Source organism: Pteronotus mesoamericanus, unplaced genomic scaffold (genome assembly GCF_021234165.1).
Source record: "Pteronotus mesoamericanus isolate MK-2021 breed Mesoamerican mustached bat unplaced genomic scaffold, CSHL_Meso_final contig_702, whole genome shotgun sequence".
In the NCBI taxonomy this organism is placed as follows: domain Eukaryota; kingdom Metazoa; phylum Chordata; class Mammalia; order Chiroptera; family Mormoopidae; genus Pteronotus; species Pteronotus mesoamericanus.
The window spans coordinates 3,002,763-3,016,424 of record NW_026555239.1 but is presented as its reverse complement, the minus strand read 5'-3'; the positions used below and the strand labels follow the sequence as shown (position 1 = coordinate 3,016,424).

Genomic DNA, 13,662 nt, shown 5'->3' with positions numbered 1-13,662 from the left:
AGGGGGCGTGGCTTTCAAGTTTAGCCAATGAGAAAAGATTTTCGTCCTCCTGCCGCTCTAGCAGATTGTAAAGGGGAGGGCTGGGAAGTGGTTTCTGCAGCAAGATGGCGGCGAGCAGCCTCCGCCGGGCTGGGGCTGCGGCCAGCACCTCGGTGAAGCCCATTTTCAGTCGGGACATGAACGAGGCCAAGCGGAGGGTGCGCGAGCTGTACCGCGCCTGGTATCGGGAGGTGCCGACCACTGGTGAGAGGCATCGGCGTACGCGGGGCTCCGGAGGCAGCCGCTCAAGGTCGCAGCCGCCCTGGCCTCCGCTTTCTTTCGTGCCGAGCTGAGGTCACCAGCTTGGGGAGAGGCGATCCTTCATGTTTCAGGGGAGGAGGGTTACACGATTCTTGGTGGACCCGACGGGCAGCGGCGCCGGGGTCAGACCAGGCGTGTCCAGCATCCGCACCGCGCGTCTAGCGCCCTCGGCTCCCTTGTTCCGCCGTGATTTTTGACGAAACCCTGGGAGGGAGAGCAGGGACTGTCAATGACATACTAATTGTATAAGGGAGGGAACTGAGGCACCAAGAGGCGAAGTGACACACCCAAGGGCCAAAGCTAGCTGGTGGTGGATCTGGAACCCAAGGTCCACTCGAGCGTTACAAAGGATACTTACAGACGCCCCTAGAAGACCTGTATAACCAAAGTGGCTGCAGGGCTTGGGCGATCATGTGGTACCCACATCTGTCACCAAAAAAGACACTGAACCAGAGAGGGGAAGTGATTGTCCCAAGGTCATCCATAAGTCAGTGATGCCTTTTCCAAACACAGTAAAATGTTTTCCCCTTCCCCCTCCAATCTCCCAAGTCTTGTTCCTTCTGTTCTTTCTACCTGCTCCTTGTAATCCTTAGGAACCCCTCCTCTCCACCCCCTGCTGGGCTGCCCTCTACTGCTTCAGAACCCCTGCAATCACTTAGATGTCAGAAAGCCAATCTGTTCACCAGATGCATTAAAATATAAGCTGCGGGGTGCAGAGGGCTTTTCTTATGGCATCGTCCTCAGTGCTTCCCACCCAGTGTACCTGCTGAAAGAAAGGTTGGGAGAAATCCCATCTAAACTGGCAAGGACAGTCAGTACACGTGCCAGAGACTGGATATTTTATTCTGTTGATTTAGTGTGTTTTAATGCAGACTGCCACTGCTGGTCTAAAGGGAAAGCTGTTTTTAGGGCAGCTGGCGCACCATAGCACCCTTCAGAGCTGGCACTTCCTCACTTGTGTTTACAGAGTAGAATGTGGTGGTTACTAGACTTGCTTCCAGGCCTTGCCCCTTAGCTGTGTGACCCTGGGCAAGTTATTTCATCTTGCTGTGCCACAGTTTCCTTATCTATAAAATGAGGCTAATAATAGTACCTTTTACAGAGAGCTACCATATTAAATGGGGTAATATGTCTAGAGTGCTTAGGAGAGGGCCTGGCACTTAGGCGCTCATTAAATGTTGGCTGCTACTGTTGTTTTTCTTGTTATCACCATTGTTATTTATAGGGCTTCCCCTAGCAGGACACTCCTTGTAGAAGTTCTTTGATGGATAGGAACTGTGACTGCTCCACAGGGTCCCTGTCCTCAAGCTGACTTTTTGAGATGCTGTTGATGACCAGAGCTTAAACCCACATAACACTAGGGAGAGAGAAACTTGAGTGAACTACTGCTTTCAAGGACTGCAAATTCAAGTGCCTTCACAGGACAGGTGGATAATAGGTGTGGGGAGTGACAGTAGCAAGTGTGTTTGGAGTGTGTATTTAAAACTCAGATGTTCCAAAACATAATGTTTCCCTAGTAGGATACTTCTATGAGTGCCCAGAGCCCTTTCTAGTTACAGGGAGGAGCAGGAGGTAGGGAACAGTTGGAATTGACTTGCATCAGGTTTTCTCAATAGCAACACTTGTGCTGGATAATTTCAGGTGCTGTCCTGTGCATTGTAGGATGTTAGCAACATCCCTGGCCTCTATCCTCTAGATGCCAATAACATTCTCCCCCTATTTGTGACAAACCAAAATGACTCCAGACATTGTCAAATATTGGAATGTTGGTGGGGGGGGGGGGAGCGCGTGGGCGGGATGATGGCCAAGTCACCACTGGTTTAAGAACCATTGATTTAGACCAAAGAACAATTCAGGAAGCTGTAGCCTTTCTCACTAGTGAAGGGTTGTGTTCAGGGTTTAGGATGGGAAGAACAAGCCAAGGACAAAGCTGTGGAATTTCCCTTTTGAGACAAGCGTTCTTAACCTGGGAGAATGGGCATTCAGGGATCTGTGAACTCACTTTGTAAGCAAAACTTTCCATTTGTGTGTGTGACACTTTCCTGAGGAGGAGATTCTTATGCCCAATGCCCTGGTGTGTGGTTTGAAAGTTATGAGGAATGGGGGTGATGGGAACCAGCTCCCCGGGTATGCCTAGAAGCACCCTGTTTTTTTTCTCCCAAGGTGGACAGGAATCTAATACAAAAATTCAGGGAAGAGTTGTACTCATAGCGGGGAGAGAGACCTCATATTGATTTCCTTAAAAGAACACCAGTTATAAAATTAAAAAACAAAACAGTAAACATTCTGGACTCCTGGCCTCTGCTTGCCAGGAACAAGCAGTATGACTGCAAGCAGGACCCCACAGTGCCCTGGGCCTCACTCCCCCACCCCAAATGGGAAGATTCTAAATTCCAGGATCCGTGTTAGTTTACATTTATTTTTTGTGTCTTTCTTATTCTCCCTTTGTCTGCTGTTACAAAAGCCCTAATATGATACGTAGTATTTTATTTTTTTAAGATTTTACTTTTAGACAGAGCAGAAGAGGGGGAGAAAAACATCAGAAAAACATCCATATGTGGTTGCCGCCTCTCACTCACCCCCAACAGGGGATCTGGCCTGTAACCCAGGCATGTACCCTGACTGGGAATTGAACCAGCAGTCTTTCAGTTTGCAGGCTGGTGCTCAATCCACTGAGCCACACCAGCCAGGGCTTAAACCTAGTTTTCAAGAGACCTCCATGTGCCTTATCTGAAGTCTCAAGTCATGGAAGTTGCAGCATTATTTTAGGCACTTAATCAGGGGTTGCTGAATATTGTGATTTCATGTTTGCATTCATGGATAGCAGTCTCTCCAATTAGAATTTAAAACAGAGCCCTGCTTGGTGTGGCTCAATGGATTGAGCACCAGCCTACAAACTGGAAGGTCGCCAGTTCAATTCCCTGTCAGGGCACAGGCCTGGGTTGCAAGCCAGGTCCCCAGTTGATGGCATGCAAGAGGCAGCCCATTGATGTTTCTCTCTCTTCTCTTTCTCCCTCCATTCCCCTCTCTCCCTCTCTCCCTCTCTTCCCTTCTCTCTGGAAATAAGTAAAATCTAAAAAAATAAAATTAAAAACAAAAAATTTAAAACTGAGAGAACAGGCCCTATATCATAAACTTTTCTCTCCTTCCGCCAGGACCTATCATGGTCGTTGCTGGCTGGACTGAAGCCTCCCTCCCTGCACAGTCCCTCAGCAGTGTCCCTCAATGCCACCTTTGTGTGGCGCCCAGATCCACACCACATTGTTTTATTCTAATTTCAATGCATTATCTTTTACCAAATGTTCCATATAATAATAATGCTAACACATATTGAGGGCTTATTCTGTGCCAGGCACTGTTCTAGGCATCTCACATTGTCTCAGGATCCTCACAACAGCTCTGGAGTTATATGTGCTTTTATTCTCATTTCACTCATAAATGTCCTCAGGCACTGAGAAATGAACCACAGGATCACATAGCTGGTAAGTGACAGAACTGCAATTTGATCCCAGGTTGTTCATACACTTGAACTATGCTATACTGGTCTTGTCTCCCCAAACAAAACATAAGCTCTTTGAGAGCAAGTGCTACTTCCCACGCTTCTTCACATCCTCAAGCACCAAGCTTAGGGTCAGGCTAATATTTGGTGAATATAGTGAATGGGCAACCCGTATGCGTTTAATGAATATCCAGATTCTATTTAAAAAAAAAAAAAAAAAAAAAAAAAAAACCCGTGTTAACCATAACATTTCTACCCTGAATTGTTCTCTCTCTAGTAAACTTATTCCAGCTAGACATCTCTGTGAAACAAGGACGGGATAAAGTCCGAGAAATGTTTATGAAGAATGCCCACGTCACAGACCCCAGAGTGGTGGATCTTCTGGTCATTAAGGTAACCGGCCCTCCCTGACCCATTTAAAAGAACAGCCAACTTGTCCAGAGCTTTCAGTCTTCCCAGATGGACATTTTGTTTCCAAGATTAAAAAGCAACTGCTGGGTGAGCAACTGTTGCCTAGTGTTTCAAAGGAACTATTGAACCTGGAGATTATTACTTGGTTAAATAGATTGTAGGATTGTTCAAGGGAAAATCCATTGGGGCTTGCATTTTATAACTAAAAATTAAGATACAGGGATGAACATTTGAACTCTTCTTAACCGCTTTCCTAGAAGTTACTGCTTCACCTGGTTGTCAGTTTACAGCTGGAATAGACAGGCCAGTTGGCTGAGTCCTGGGTAAATGGGGTCAAATCCTGGCCCTGATTCTGTCTCTCATCAGTCACATGAGCATCAATGGGAGGGCGCTTTAGCATGTTAAGCAGAAATATAAGTTAAGCCAGTCAGGTTAGGCATCATGGAGCAGAGGCCTATTGACCTTGTAGACCAGACAACCACAGTTAAATGTTTGAAAGGCTGCAAAGATCATTTAGTCTAACAACCCTTTTTCCAGATGTAGAAATGGTGGTCTACGAGTATCTTACACCTACCCAAGGTCACTCATGTCAGTGCCAGAGCAGAAAACAGAAATAGAACCCTGGCTTCAGTGTTATATACCTTTCACTCGGCCACTTTGACTAAAGACCCCTCCCCTCACTTGTGCAGGGAAAGATGGAACTGGAGGAAACGATTCAAGTGTGGAAGCAGCGGACACACATTATGCGATTCTTCCACGAAACAGAAGCACCAAGGCCAAAGGATTTCCTGTCCAAGTTCTATGTTGGCCACGACCCATGAAGTCATTCAGTGGAAAGGTGCATGTTGATATTTAAATACTTGAGAGTACAAATAAACTCAGTATATGATGGTCACTTCATGATAGCATTTCATTGGTGAACCAATGGGAAGCTCCGTTTCTGGTCTCTCACTTGCCTGAACAAGTGGGTCAAGGGTGTACACACCACCTGTTTGTTCCATTTTCCTGAAGTGTGGGCTTTCCTGTAAATTAAATTGGATTCTCTTTCTCAGAGCCTCACATGTCTATAAACAGGAAAGATGAGGCCATCTGTTCAGAAATTGTCGTACTGGGTATGAGGCTGGATGACTTCATTATTCAGCTGTATTTCTGCAGCCTCCAGGATTGGATAGTTTAGTGTCCTGGCACAGACTATCCAACATTAGCTGGCTCGTGCTGTTGGAGAGGGAGGGAAGTAGGGCAGAGGAGCAGTGCTGTTTTTCCCTGGGTTTTGAAGAAAATGGCTGCTCAGAGGCCTAGCCCCTCTATTTGCAACAAGCATGGGTCCTTAAAATGAAATTAACTTCCTACTCAATTAGACTCCCTGCTAGGGACACAGATGTTCAATGCACACAGAACAGAGATATTCCAGCTGGTTTAAAGGGACAAAATGAATGTCGACCCACGTTAAAGAACTGATCTCTGTGTGCTTTGGATGGTAGTCCTCTCTGTTCCTTCCCTGGACTGTCTAAATCCTGGAAAAAATGGTTCAGTATATATAGTCATCCTCGGGATTCCCAAATTTTTCAGCACCAACAACCCCTTTATTATCCTTTCAGCTAAGAAAACCAAGTTTTGAAAGAATCGTTTTAATATTTTTAAGTAGTTTTAAACTAACCAAAGCTTCTATAATTTATTGCCATGTGACAATTAGCTCGTGTTACTCAACACAAAAAAAAAGCCTGAGGGTTTAGTTCACCTGTGCAGCTTCACTGAGGGAAAACAGACAAATTTCTGTTGGGTTTTTGTAAATAATGAAAATAGGTCTCATCCCCAATAATTGTGGATCTATAGGGGCCTGGAGACCCTGGGTTGTAAATCATAGGCCTGTTAGGGAACAAACAGCAGAGACGAGGAACTGTAACAGCTAGAGCCTACTCATGCTGAGAGACTCCAGCCAGCACGCAGTCATACACAGCTGAAGTTTATCATGTTTATTCATCATTTGATTATGCTCAGTGGACCGCACATCTCATCTCAGGGAACCTCCCAGAGCCTGGGACTCTGGGCTGTGGTCACAGACCGTGTAGGCGGCTTCCCTGGAGTTGGGAGGCTGAGGGTTTTCCCTGGGCCCTTCTGGCTGACAGGCAAGGAGGAGAAGCTGTAAGCATCACCATTTCTTAATTCAGTTAGTGCCTTCTCTTTCCTGTACTTCCTCCCTGACCTGTAAGAAAGGAAACAGCAGTGAACTGGGGCAGCAGAGCAGTTCCTTGTCCATGTGCTGGAAGAGAATTCCACAGTGGTCCTACCAAGCAGAAGAGAGGCAGTTTGGAATAAATTTGACCGTTCATTCACACATTTACTAAGCATTAACCACAGACCAGGCACCGGGGGCCCAAAGGTATAAAAACCACGTTCCCTGCCAGCAAGAAGCTCAAAGGCTAGTAGAGTTTGGGGTATGTGTATATGTATAAACAGGTGATACTAAGTGTCACCAGAGAGGTACTGCTCAGTCAGAGAAAGGAAGTCACTTTCAAACAGAGGAATATGGGAAGACTTTCGAAGACAATGAAGAATCAGTGGGAATAGAGCAGTGGGATATAGCCCTCCAAGTGGGAGGAACAATGGGCCAATGCCAGGAGTGAGTAAGAGCATGGGTAATCCAAGAAATGGCGAATACTAGGGGTAGGCGTGTGGCTGGGAATATGGAAGATGAGGCTAGAATAACACGCGTGACCAGCTCATGCCAAGCCTTAAATGCCTAAGGAATCAGGAGTGTCCTTATTTATGATGATAATGCAACCGCACAGCACGTATGAGAGCACCAGAGGTCAACACAAGAAAGCTGGATGGGATGGGCACCGTGGGAAGGGTTTGTGGCCAGTGGTGACCAGGCTACGGTGCCCATGTTCAGGCTGTGCTGGTGCAGAACTTGGTAACCATAGCTGCCCATGGTGAGAATGTGCCGTTTCTAAATTTCAATATGGAGCACTGTGATGAAGCTGTTTGTGGTGGGTGTGTAAGGCATATTAAATTGCCAAAAGGAAAGCCTTGGCTGGGTGGCTCAGTCGTCTGGAGTGTCGTCCCATAACACCAACAGAGGGTTCCATCCCTGGCGGGGGCGTGTACAAGAAGCAATGGATCAATGTTTCTCTCATTGATGCTTCTCTCTCCCTAAAAATCAACAAACATCCTCAGGTGAGAATTAAAAACCATTTTTAATTGTCAAGAAAATTTCGGGGTGGACAGAGCACGGGTACATAAAGAACAAATGAAAAGGCTGACTCCTTGGAAGAGACGCCAGGGAATTTGTAAGTCAATAAGACAGTTTCCCTCATCCAACATATAGAAAAGGCAAAATACAAACATTAGCCACCAAGTGAGTCAATTTATTAAAGCTCTGAGCTTCTGCTTTGAGTGTCCAGATGCTGTTCACTACCAGGCCAAACTGCCTCAGTTCAGACTCTCTGCCCCCTTCTTGCTCCTGATTCATGTAGGGGAATAGCAGGTCATACCTGTTAGTCGTCATCATCGTCGTCCTCTGGGACAAAAATGTCGTGCTCCTCAAGTAGAGCAGCAAAGTTCTTGCTAATGAGCGTCCCAACATAGAGAAAGGGGATCACAATGGAGAACACACGGAGGAGGCCGAAGGACATCTGCAGAGGGTCAGAGTGGTGGCTGTGAGCTCCAGGGCCCACCATGGCGGGCGGCAGAAGGCCTGGCCCTCTCAGGGTCATTCCCTCTTATGGACCCCAGACCCATCATGAGCAACTTGATTTTAAAGCCCTTGGGGAATTCAGAGCAAAAAAAATAATTTAGAAGAGATAAAGAGATTTTATGGCATCCAAGTGGATGCCGGAAAGAAAAAATAAAGGCACTCTAGACATCTAATAATTGGGGCACAACCTGGTAATTACTTGCAGATACCTATAAACAAACAGGTGAAAAAGTATTAAGACAGCTGGACTATAGAAATAAAGTTCAGCTCTACTTGAAGACACTAAATGAAAATGGATTACAAAAAGATGTACAGTGAAGGAATATTCTGTAGAGTTCTGGAAGTAACATGTTTCCTGATGACTGAGAAATCTGACTTCACTACATTAAATTTTAGAAACAGGTGTTTTAAAAAGTGAGCATGTCTTTATGGTCTGGGGTGTTTTGTAAAATCTCAACATTTCCTTTTGTATTTTTCTGTGGAGTTTCAAAAATAAATTTTTTTTCAGCTATGCCTTTTTATAAGGCATCTCTTCCGAAACATAGACCCTGCACCTTCCTGCTTCTTGCTATGAAACAGCCCTGAATTCACTTGTTTGTGTGAACTAGCATAGGCCAGCAGCCTAGCTTTTCAGAATTTTTGTTTTGTAACTCCCACACAGTCCTGGAGTCAAAAAGCAAACAGGACTGTTACATTTTACTCAGAAAGCCCCCGCGGTACTTACTGAGGGCAAGTGAAAGCATTAGTGGTGGAAAAAAATAGGACCTGGTTGGGGCTGTACTAGCAAGAAACCTGGATTCCTGGACCAAGCTCAGCTGCTAGCTTTGGACACTGGCTTCACCATTCTGACCACCACCACCTCCCCCCGCCCCTGCGCCCCCCCCCCACACCCTTCTCCATTTGTAAAAACAGTTATTGCAATAATCCCCTGCACACCCCTCAGGGCTGCAAACCCCATGGTTTAAGTACTAGGTCAAAACTCATTAAAAAAAATAATAAGTGCCGTCCCACGTACACTTTATTTACAAAGTTCTTTTATAATTCGTTATTTGACCCCATCAACTCTGAGGTAAACAGCAGAGAGGACACGTCTTGTCTATATTGGACGCATAAAGCCGAGTCTTCTGGCTCGGGAGGTGGACTTAGACACCCCGCTCCTCACCATAAGCTAGCGCAAAATGCCACTTTTCTCAGCTCTTGCCCCTCATCTTCAGTCTCTAAACACTCAGCTTAACACCGGGACCTAACCCCACCACTTCGCACCCGTCAAAATTAGCGCACTAGCGCAAAATTTTGTCCTTGATCCAGCCTCCGGTCTAAGGCGGTCGTAAGATTGGCCCGTGCTCCTATCAAATCAAAGCCGACCCGCACGTATTCCCCACCATGATTGGCCTCGGCACCTTTGCCCCGCCTCCAGGCAGACACTCACTTTCACCGGTTTGGGCAAAATGGCGCCGCTGCGAGTAACGATGACTGACCTCGACGGAACCAGGCTTCGGCCTGAGCCGCCCAGTCCGGCGGAGATACCGCCATCTTTCTTCAAGGTCGGTCCCCTCCGGAGAGCCACGGATCGGAGGGGTGCCAATACAAAGCAGCGAACCGCTCCGAACGCCATCCTGGCCCTCGACCAGTGCGCCTGGCCCCCGGAACGCCCTCAGAAAGAACGCTACCCGAAGCCTCGCGAGGCTTTCAGGAGCAGACGAGGCCCAACCTCACACTCGGTGCAGTGCGACTAGTTCCTGCTGGGGCGGGCGGGAGGCCGTTGTCGCAGTCCGCCCGACGCCGTGACGTCACGAGGACGAAGACGAATCCCTAATTCCCCTACAATCCAGGCCTAGTAGGCGGGCCAGTGAGCTAGGATCGATTGTGGTGGGAAACCTTCAGGTTTCTAACATTGTTCCCAGTCCAAGACAGAGTTTGCCAAGCAGCCCTCATGAGCTCGTTGAAATAAACTTGAGTAACCGAAGTGAGTAATAAAGCTTAGTGTTTAATAGTACAAAAAATACTGTCACAATAAGAAAGATAAAAGCCTGGAGTGTCTGTATAAAACGAGGGATGGTGGGCTGGGGAGCTCCAGCATGGGGATGGGAAGGCGGCCCCTCTTCTTCGGAAACACGCCGAGAACCGGTCCTGGCTCCTGGCCCAGCATTTCAGCCTCCTGGCCTTAATAGGCTCTGAGCCTCCGTCTCCAGCCCTAGCTGGGCTTCGGCCAGGCAGCCCGTGGCTGCAGTAAGCAAGAGAACAAGATTGTGTGTACCGGGGGTGAGGGTATCCTCTGCCCAGGCTCTGCATCTTCTATCCAGCCATCGCCACCATGTCCATAGGGCATCAGGCTAGTCTGGCCTCTGGCTCTGTGGAGCCAGCCACTTTGCCTTACCGAACAGTCAGAAAAGAAAGCACCTGACCTGCTGGGGACAGTAGCAATGAGAGGGTCTTGGCAGGGACACATTGGGTGACAAGCAGGACTGTGAACAAGTTCTCAGGTGGTTCCAGAAGCAGGAAGACCTCTGGCAGCCCAGGCAGAAGAGAAGAATTTATCACAGGGTACCAGGAAACCTGTGCCCAAGCTCCTAGAATGCCCAGGACTGAGAACCAACACAAAACGGACTGTCCCTGGGGAACCACACTGCCTGCCCACCTCTTCTTTAGTTTCCCACTAGGCAGCTCCAGGAGCTGACTGCTGCGGACAGAATGCAGTAAGAATTTCTGCTGACGTAAAAGCTACCAGTCCGTCCTAGGTCAACATCCAGCACCATTTGCTGACAGGATAGTCAGGGAGAGCGGGAGAGAGGATGGGAGCCCCAACACTTTCTGAGCAGAACCAGTCCCTCTGTATTGGCTGATGGCCCTCTCCCACCAAAGGGCCCTTCCAGATTGTAGAGCAGGGGTCACATGTCCAATCTTCCTGCCATTCAGGAAGAGCTGAACCCGAGACCCCCATGATATAATAAATCCACTTCCTCTGATACTCTCAGTCTTGAAACAAACACTGAAGCCAACTTCTGGTTTTTAGATGGGCACGAGACTCCCCAACATTGGAAACTGTGGCCGAGTCTGGCATGTAGGTGAAAGGCCAGGTGGCCTGTAGTCACATAATATTCCCTACCTTTTCCATTTCATTAATATCCCCTAAGAGAGGGGCAATACAGCCCAGTGTCAGGAGACTTGGCCCTCCCTCTGTGACTGTTGAGCAAGCCACCTTTCTCTCTGGGCCTCAGGAAATAAAGAGGTTCCAAATAATTCTTCAGTCCTCTCCAGGCACAGGGTGGATCTGGAATCTAGGGAACCCTTCTCAGAAAAGCAACTTTGGCCCTGGTCAGTTGGTTAGAGTATCATCCCGATATGCCAAGGTTGCAGGTTCGATCCCTGGTTAGGACACAAGCAAGAAGCAATCAAGGAATGCATTAATAAGTGGAACAACAAATCAATGTTTCTCTCTCTCTGTCTCTCCCCTCTTCCTCTCTCCCTAAAATAAAATGTAAAACAATTTTAAAAGTCAACTTTGGAAATGAGTAAACATCAGACTCCTGAAAAAGAACTGGACCTCGTGTCCTGACCAGCAGGACAAGGGCAGAACCCAAAGGGTCCAGGTTCAGGGATTATCCTGTTCCTCACATTTTGGCTGGTTCCCCCGGGCCCTCTGCAGCCAGCCTCGCCTCAGCTCCAGGATCTCCTGGCCATACCAATTGTGCAGGGTAGAGAAGCAAGAGGTCTCAGGGGATACGGGGCTCTGGCCCCTACTTAGAAGGAGGCTGGCAGGGCCCTGTAACTCACATTCAGCCAAACCCCGCCCTGCTGTCGCGCTGCCTGCTACTTCTACCAAGCCCATAGGGCTGCTATCCCTAGAGAGGGAGTGGCCTTTCTCCAGACCCCGAGACACGTGGTCAAGAGCCTGGGGATTACAGTGGCTGGTAATGGCCTTCCAGGATGAGTGGCGATGCAAGGCCAGGCTCAGGCGGGCATCACGCAACTGGTTCTCCAGCTCACGCACCACAAGGCGCATGTAGCCAAAGCTTGCGCGGGACAGCGCCTTCACCCAGGCCTCCTGGGCTGCAGGTCCATCAGCTGCAAGCAGGTGTGGACGAACACCAGGGGCGTCGAAGCGGATGGTGAAGGCAAATTCCTCAGGCACGGGAGCCTCCGCCAGTTCCACGGTGCAGCCCTCCAACACCACCAGTCCCAGAGGGGCCCGGCCCTCTCGACTCTCGAAGGAGAACAGCAGATTGCCCTTGAGGACAAACCAGCACCTTCGGCCAGTGCCACTGGGGGTGGATGGAGTCCCTGGGCCCCCCCAAGTGCGCAGGAAGCCCATGTGGTCTGCTGGAGAGTTGCTCAGTGCATAGTGGGCCACACTTCTCTTGTTCAGCTTCATGGCTCCCATAAGAACTGTGAGGCAAGAGAGGTGGCCACGGATCAGAGAAGGAGGCAGCCCCCATGTCCCTATGGGGAAAAGAGTGCTGGCCCTGCAGGAGACGTGCTGGCCCCGTGGCCTCTACTCACTTGCTATGTGCCTTGAGGCTCTCAGTGGCTTCACCTGTGACATGAGCTAGTCTCCCCTGCCTTTCTCTCCAAGGGTTGTTGTGAGGGTCAGGAAAAATACTGAGGACTCAGAAAAATACATCAGAGGACTCAGAGGAAAGGATGATGTGATTGTATCAGACTAGGAGTTAAGGCAGGGTTTTGACACAGCTTTTTAAAATCCAAAGACTCAAGCCCAGCTAAGATGAAATGGACCCCAAGCCCGTAGAAACCATTGTGCTTAAACTGTCCCCTAATCTGGGAGCCCCTTAGTGCCAACCCTAAGGTCAAATCTCCAGGATATGACCTTCCTGACTCATGGAAAACTGAGGCCCAGAACAGTGAAAGTGAACTGCACGAAGTCACATGGTCAGCAGAAGCAGAGCTCGGTCTCTCGATTCGATTCCCTCACACCTTCCAGGGGCAAGTCTTGGAAATGTCTCACTTACCAGCAGAGCTTGCCAGGCCAGGCAGGGGCCTCTCCTGTCTGACCACAAGGTTCAACCACTTGACCACGTGATTTCCCGTACGTCTGCAAAATAATTCTCACACCCAGTCAAGTTATCCTAAATGATGAGTACTCTTAACCTTGGGGCCCAGTGAAACCACCACCTCCTCCAGGAAGCCTACCCAGGCCTCTGATAAGCCCCCACCAAACAACCTACCCAGCCCAAGCTCCTAGTAACAATTTAAGGGGCTGGATCCTATTGTCCTGACTTTCACTATTCAGACCTCGGCTCCTTGCCCGCTGAGGCTGTCACAGTTAAGTGCCTTTATAGCTTCCGGTGTTTCCCTTCTAGCACTTGTCACATAGTTTATTTGTAGGCTTTCATTTAAATCACCTAATCTGAGAGGCCTGCCCTGATCACATTATCTAAGCTGCTGCTGACCACCAGGGTGGTCTGATCCAAGATGACCCAACCACAGCCCCCTTGTTTTGATTTCCTTCATTCCACAAAGACTTCCCCAGAATGTCTAGACAGGGACTTGGCTTGGCTCCCGCTGTCATCTCAATATCCAGCCCCTGCAGGGTCGGGGCGGCCCTCAGGAAGTACTTGTTGAAGTAACTGGGAATACAACAGAGGACAGAACAAAGGCTTTCCCCCCGAAGCCTACATTTCAGCAGGGGAGGCATGCTGTAAACAAACTGGACAAAAATAAATAATAATGAATGATTTAAAAATTAATTGAATACTAAATAAAGTAAAGACCGGTCATGACAAGGGCTGTGAGAGAA

The 13,662-nt window shown here is 48.4% G+C and overlaps 3 protein-coding genes across 3 annotated transcripts; 1 reads left to right on the top strand and 2 right to left on the bottom strand.

The window, feature by feature from the left end:
- The first annotated feature begins 60 nt into the window (after positions 1–60).
- On the top strand, positions 61–5,087 carry NDUFA6 (NADH:ubiquinone oxidoreductase subunit A6). Its single transcript, XM_054582472.1, has 3 exons — positions 61–243; positions 4,077–4,192; positions 4,900–5,087. Exons 1-3 carry the CDS (start codon positions 105–107, stop codon positions 5,029–5,031), a joined length of 387 nt encoding a protein of 128 aa, XP_054438447.1. The 5' UTR covers positions 61–104; the 3' UTR covers positions 5,032–5,087.
- A 1,084-nt stretch (positions 5,088–6,171) lies between these two features.
- SMDT1 (single-pass membrane protein with aspartate rich tail 1) lies at positions 6,172–9,665 on the bottom strand. The gene is made up of 3 exons (XM_054582473.1): positions 9,337–9,665; positions 7,705–7,845; positions 6,172–6,413 (listed from the first exon to the last, which is right to left on the bottom strand). Exons 1-2 carry the CDS (start codon positions 9,520–9,522, stop codon positions 7,708–7,710), a joined length of 324 nt encoding a protein of 107 aa, XP_054438448.1. The 5' UTR covers positions 9,523–9,665; the 3' UTR covers positions 6,172–6,413; positions 7,705–7,707.
- A 1,578-nt stretch (positions 9,666–11,243) lies between these two features.
- PHETA2 (PH domain containing endocytic trafficking adaptor 2) lies at positions 11,244–12,915 on the bottom strand. The gene is made up of 2 exons (XM_054582559.1): positions 12,875–12,915; positions 11,244–12,293 (listed from the first exon to the last, which is right to left on the bottom strand). Exon 2 carries the CDS (start codon positions 12,286–12,288, stop codon positions 11,500–11,502), a length of 789 nt encoding a protein of 262 aa, XP_054438534.1. The 5' UTR covers positions 12,289–12,293; positions 12,875–12,915; the 3' UTR covers positions 11,244–11,499.
- Positions 12,916–13,662: the final 747 nt, after the last annotated feature.

Coding starts and splice junctions, on each gene's coding strand:
- NDUFA6 (XM_054582472.1), top strand. CDS start 105: ATGGCGGCGAGCAGCCTCCGCCGGGCTGGGGCTGCGGCCAGCACCTCG. Junction 244..4,076: donor TCGGGAGGTGCCGACCACTG/GTGAGAGGCATC, acceptor TTCTCTCTCTAG/TAAACTTATTCCAGCTAGAC. Junction 4,193..4,899: donor TGGATCTTCTGGTCATTAAG/GTAACCGGCCCT, acceptor TCACTTGTGCAG/GGAAAGATGGAACTGGAGGA.
- SMDT1 (XM_054582473.1), bottom strand. CDS start 9,522: ATGGCGTTCGGAGCGGTTCGCTGCTTTGTATTGGCACCCCTCCGATCC. Junction 7,846..9,336: donor TTTTGCCCAAACCGGTGAAA/GTGAGTGTCTGC, acceptor GACCCTCTGCAG/ATGTCCTTCGGCCTCCTCCG.
- PHETA2 (XM_054582559.1), bottom strand. CDS start 12,288: ATGGGAGCCATGAAGCTGAACAAGAGAAGTGTGGCCCACTATGCACTG.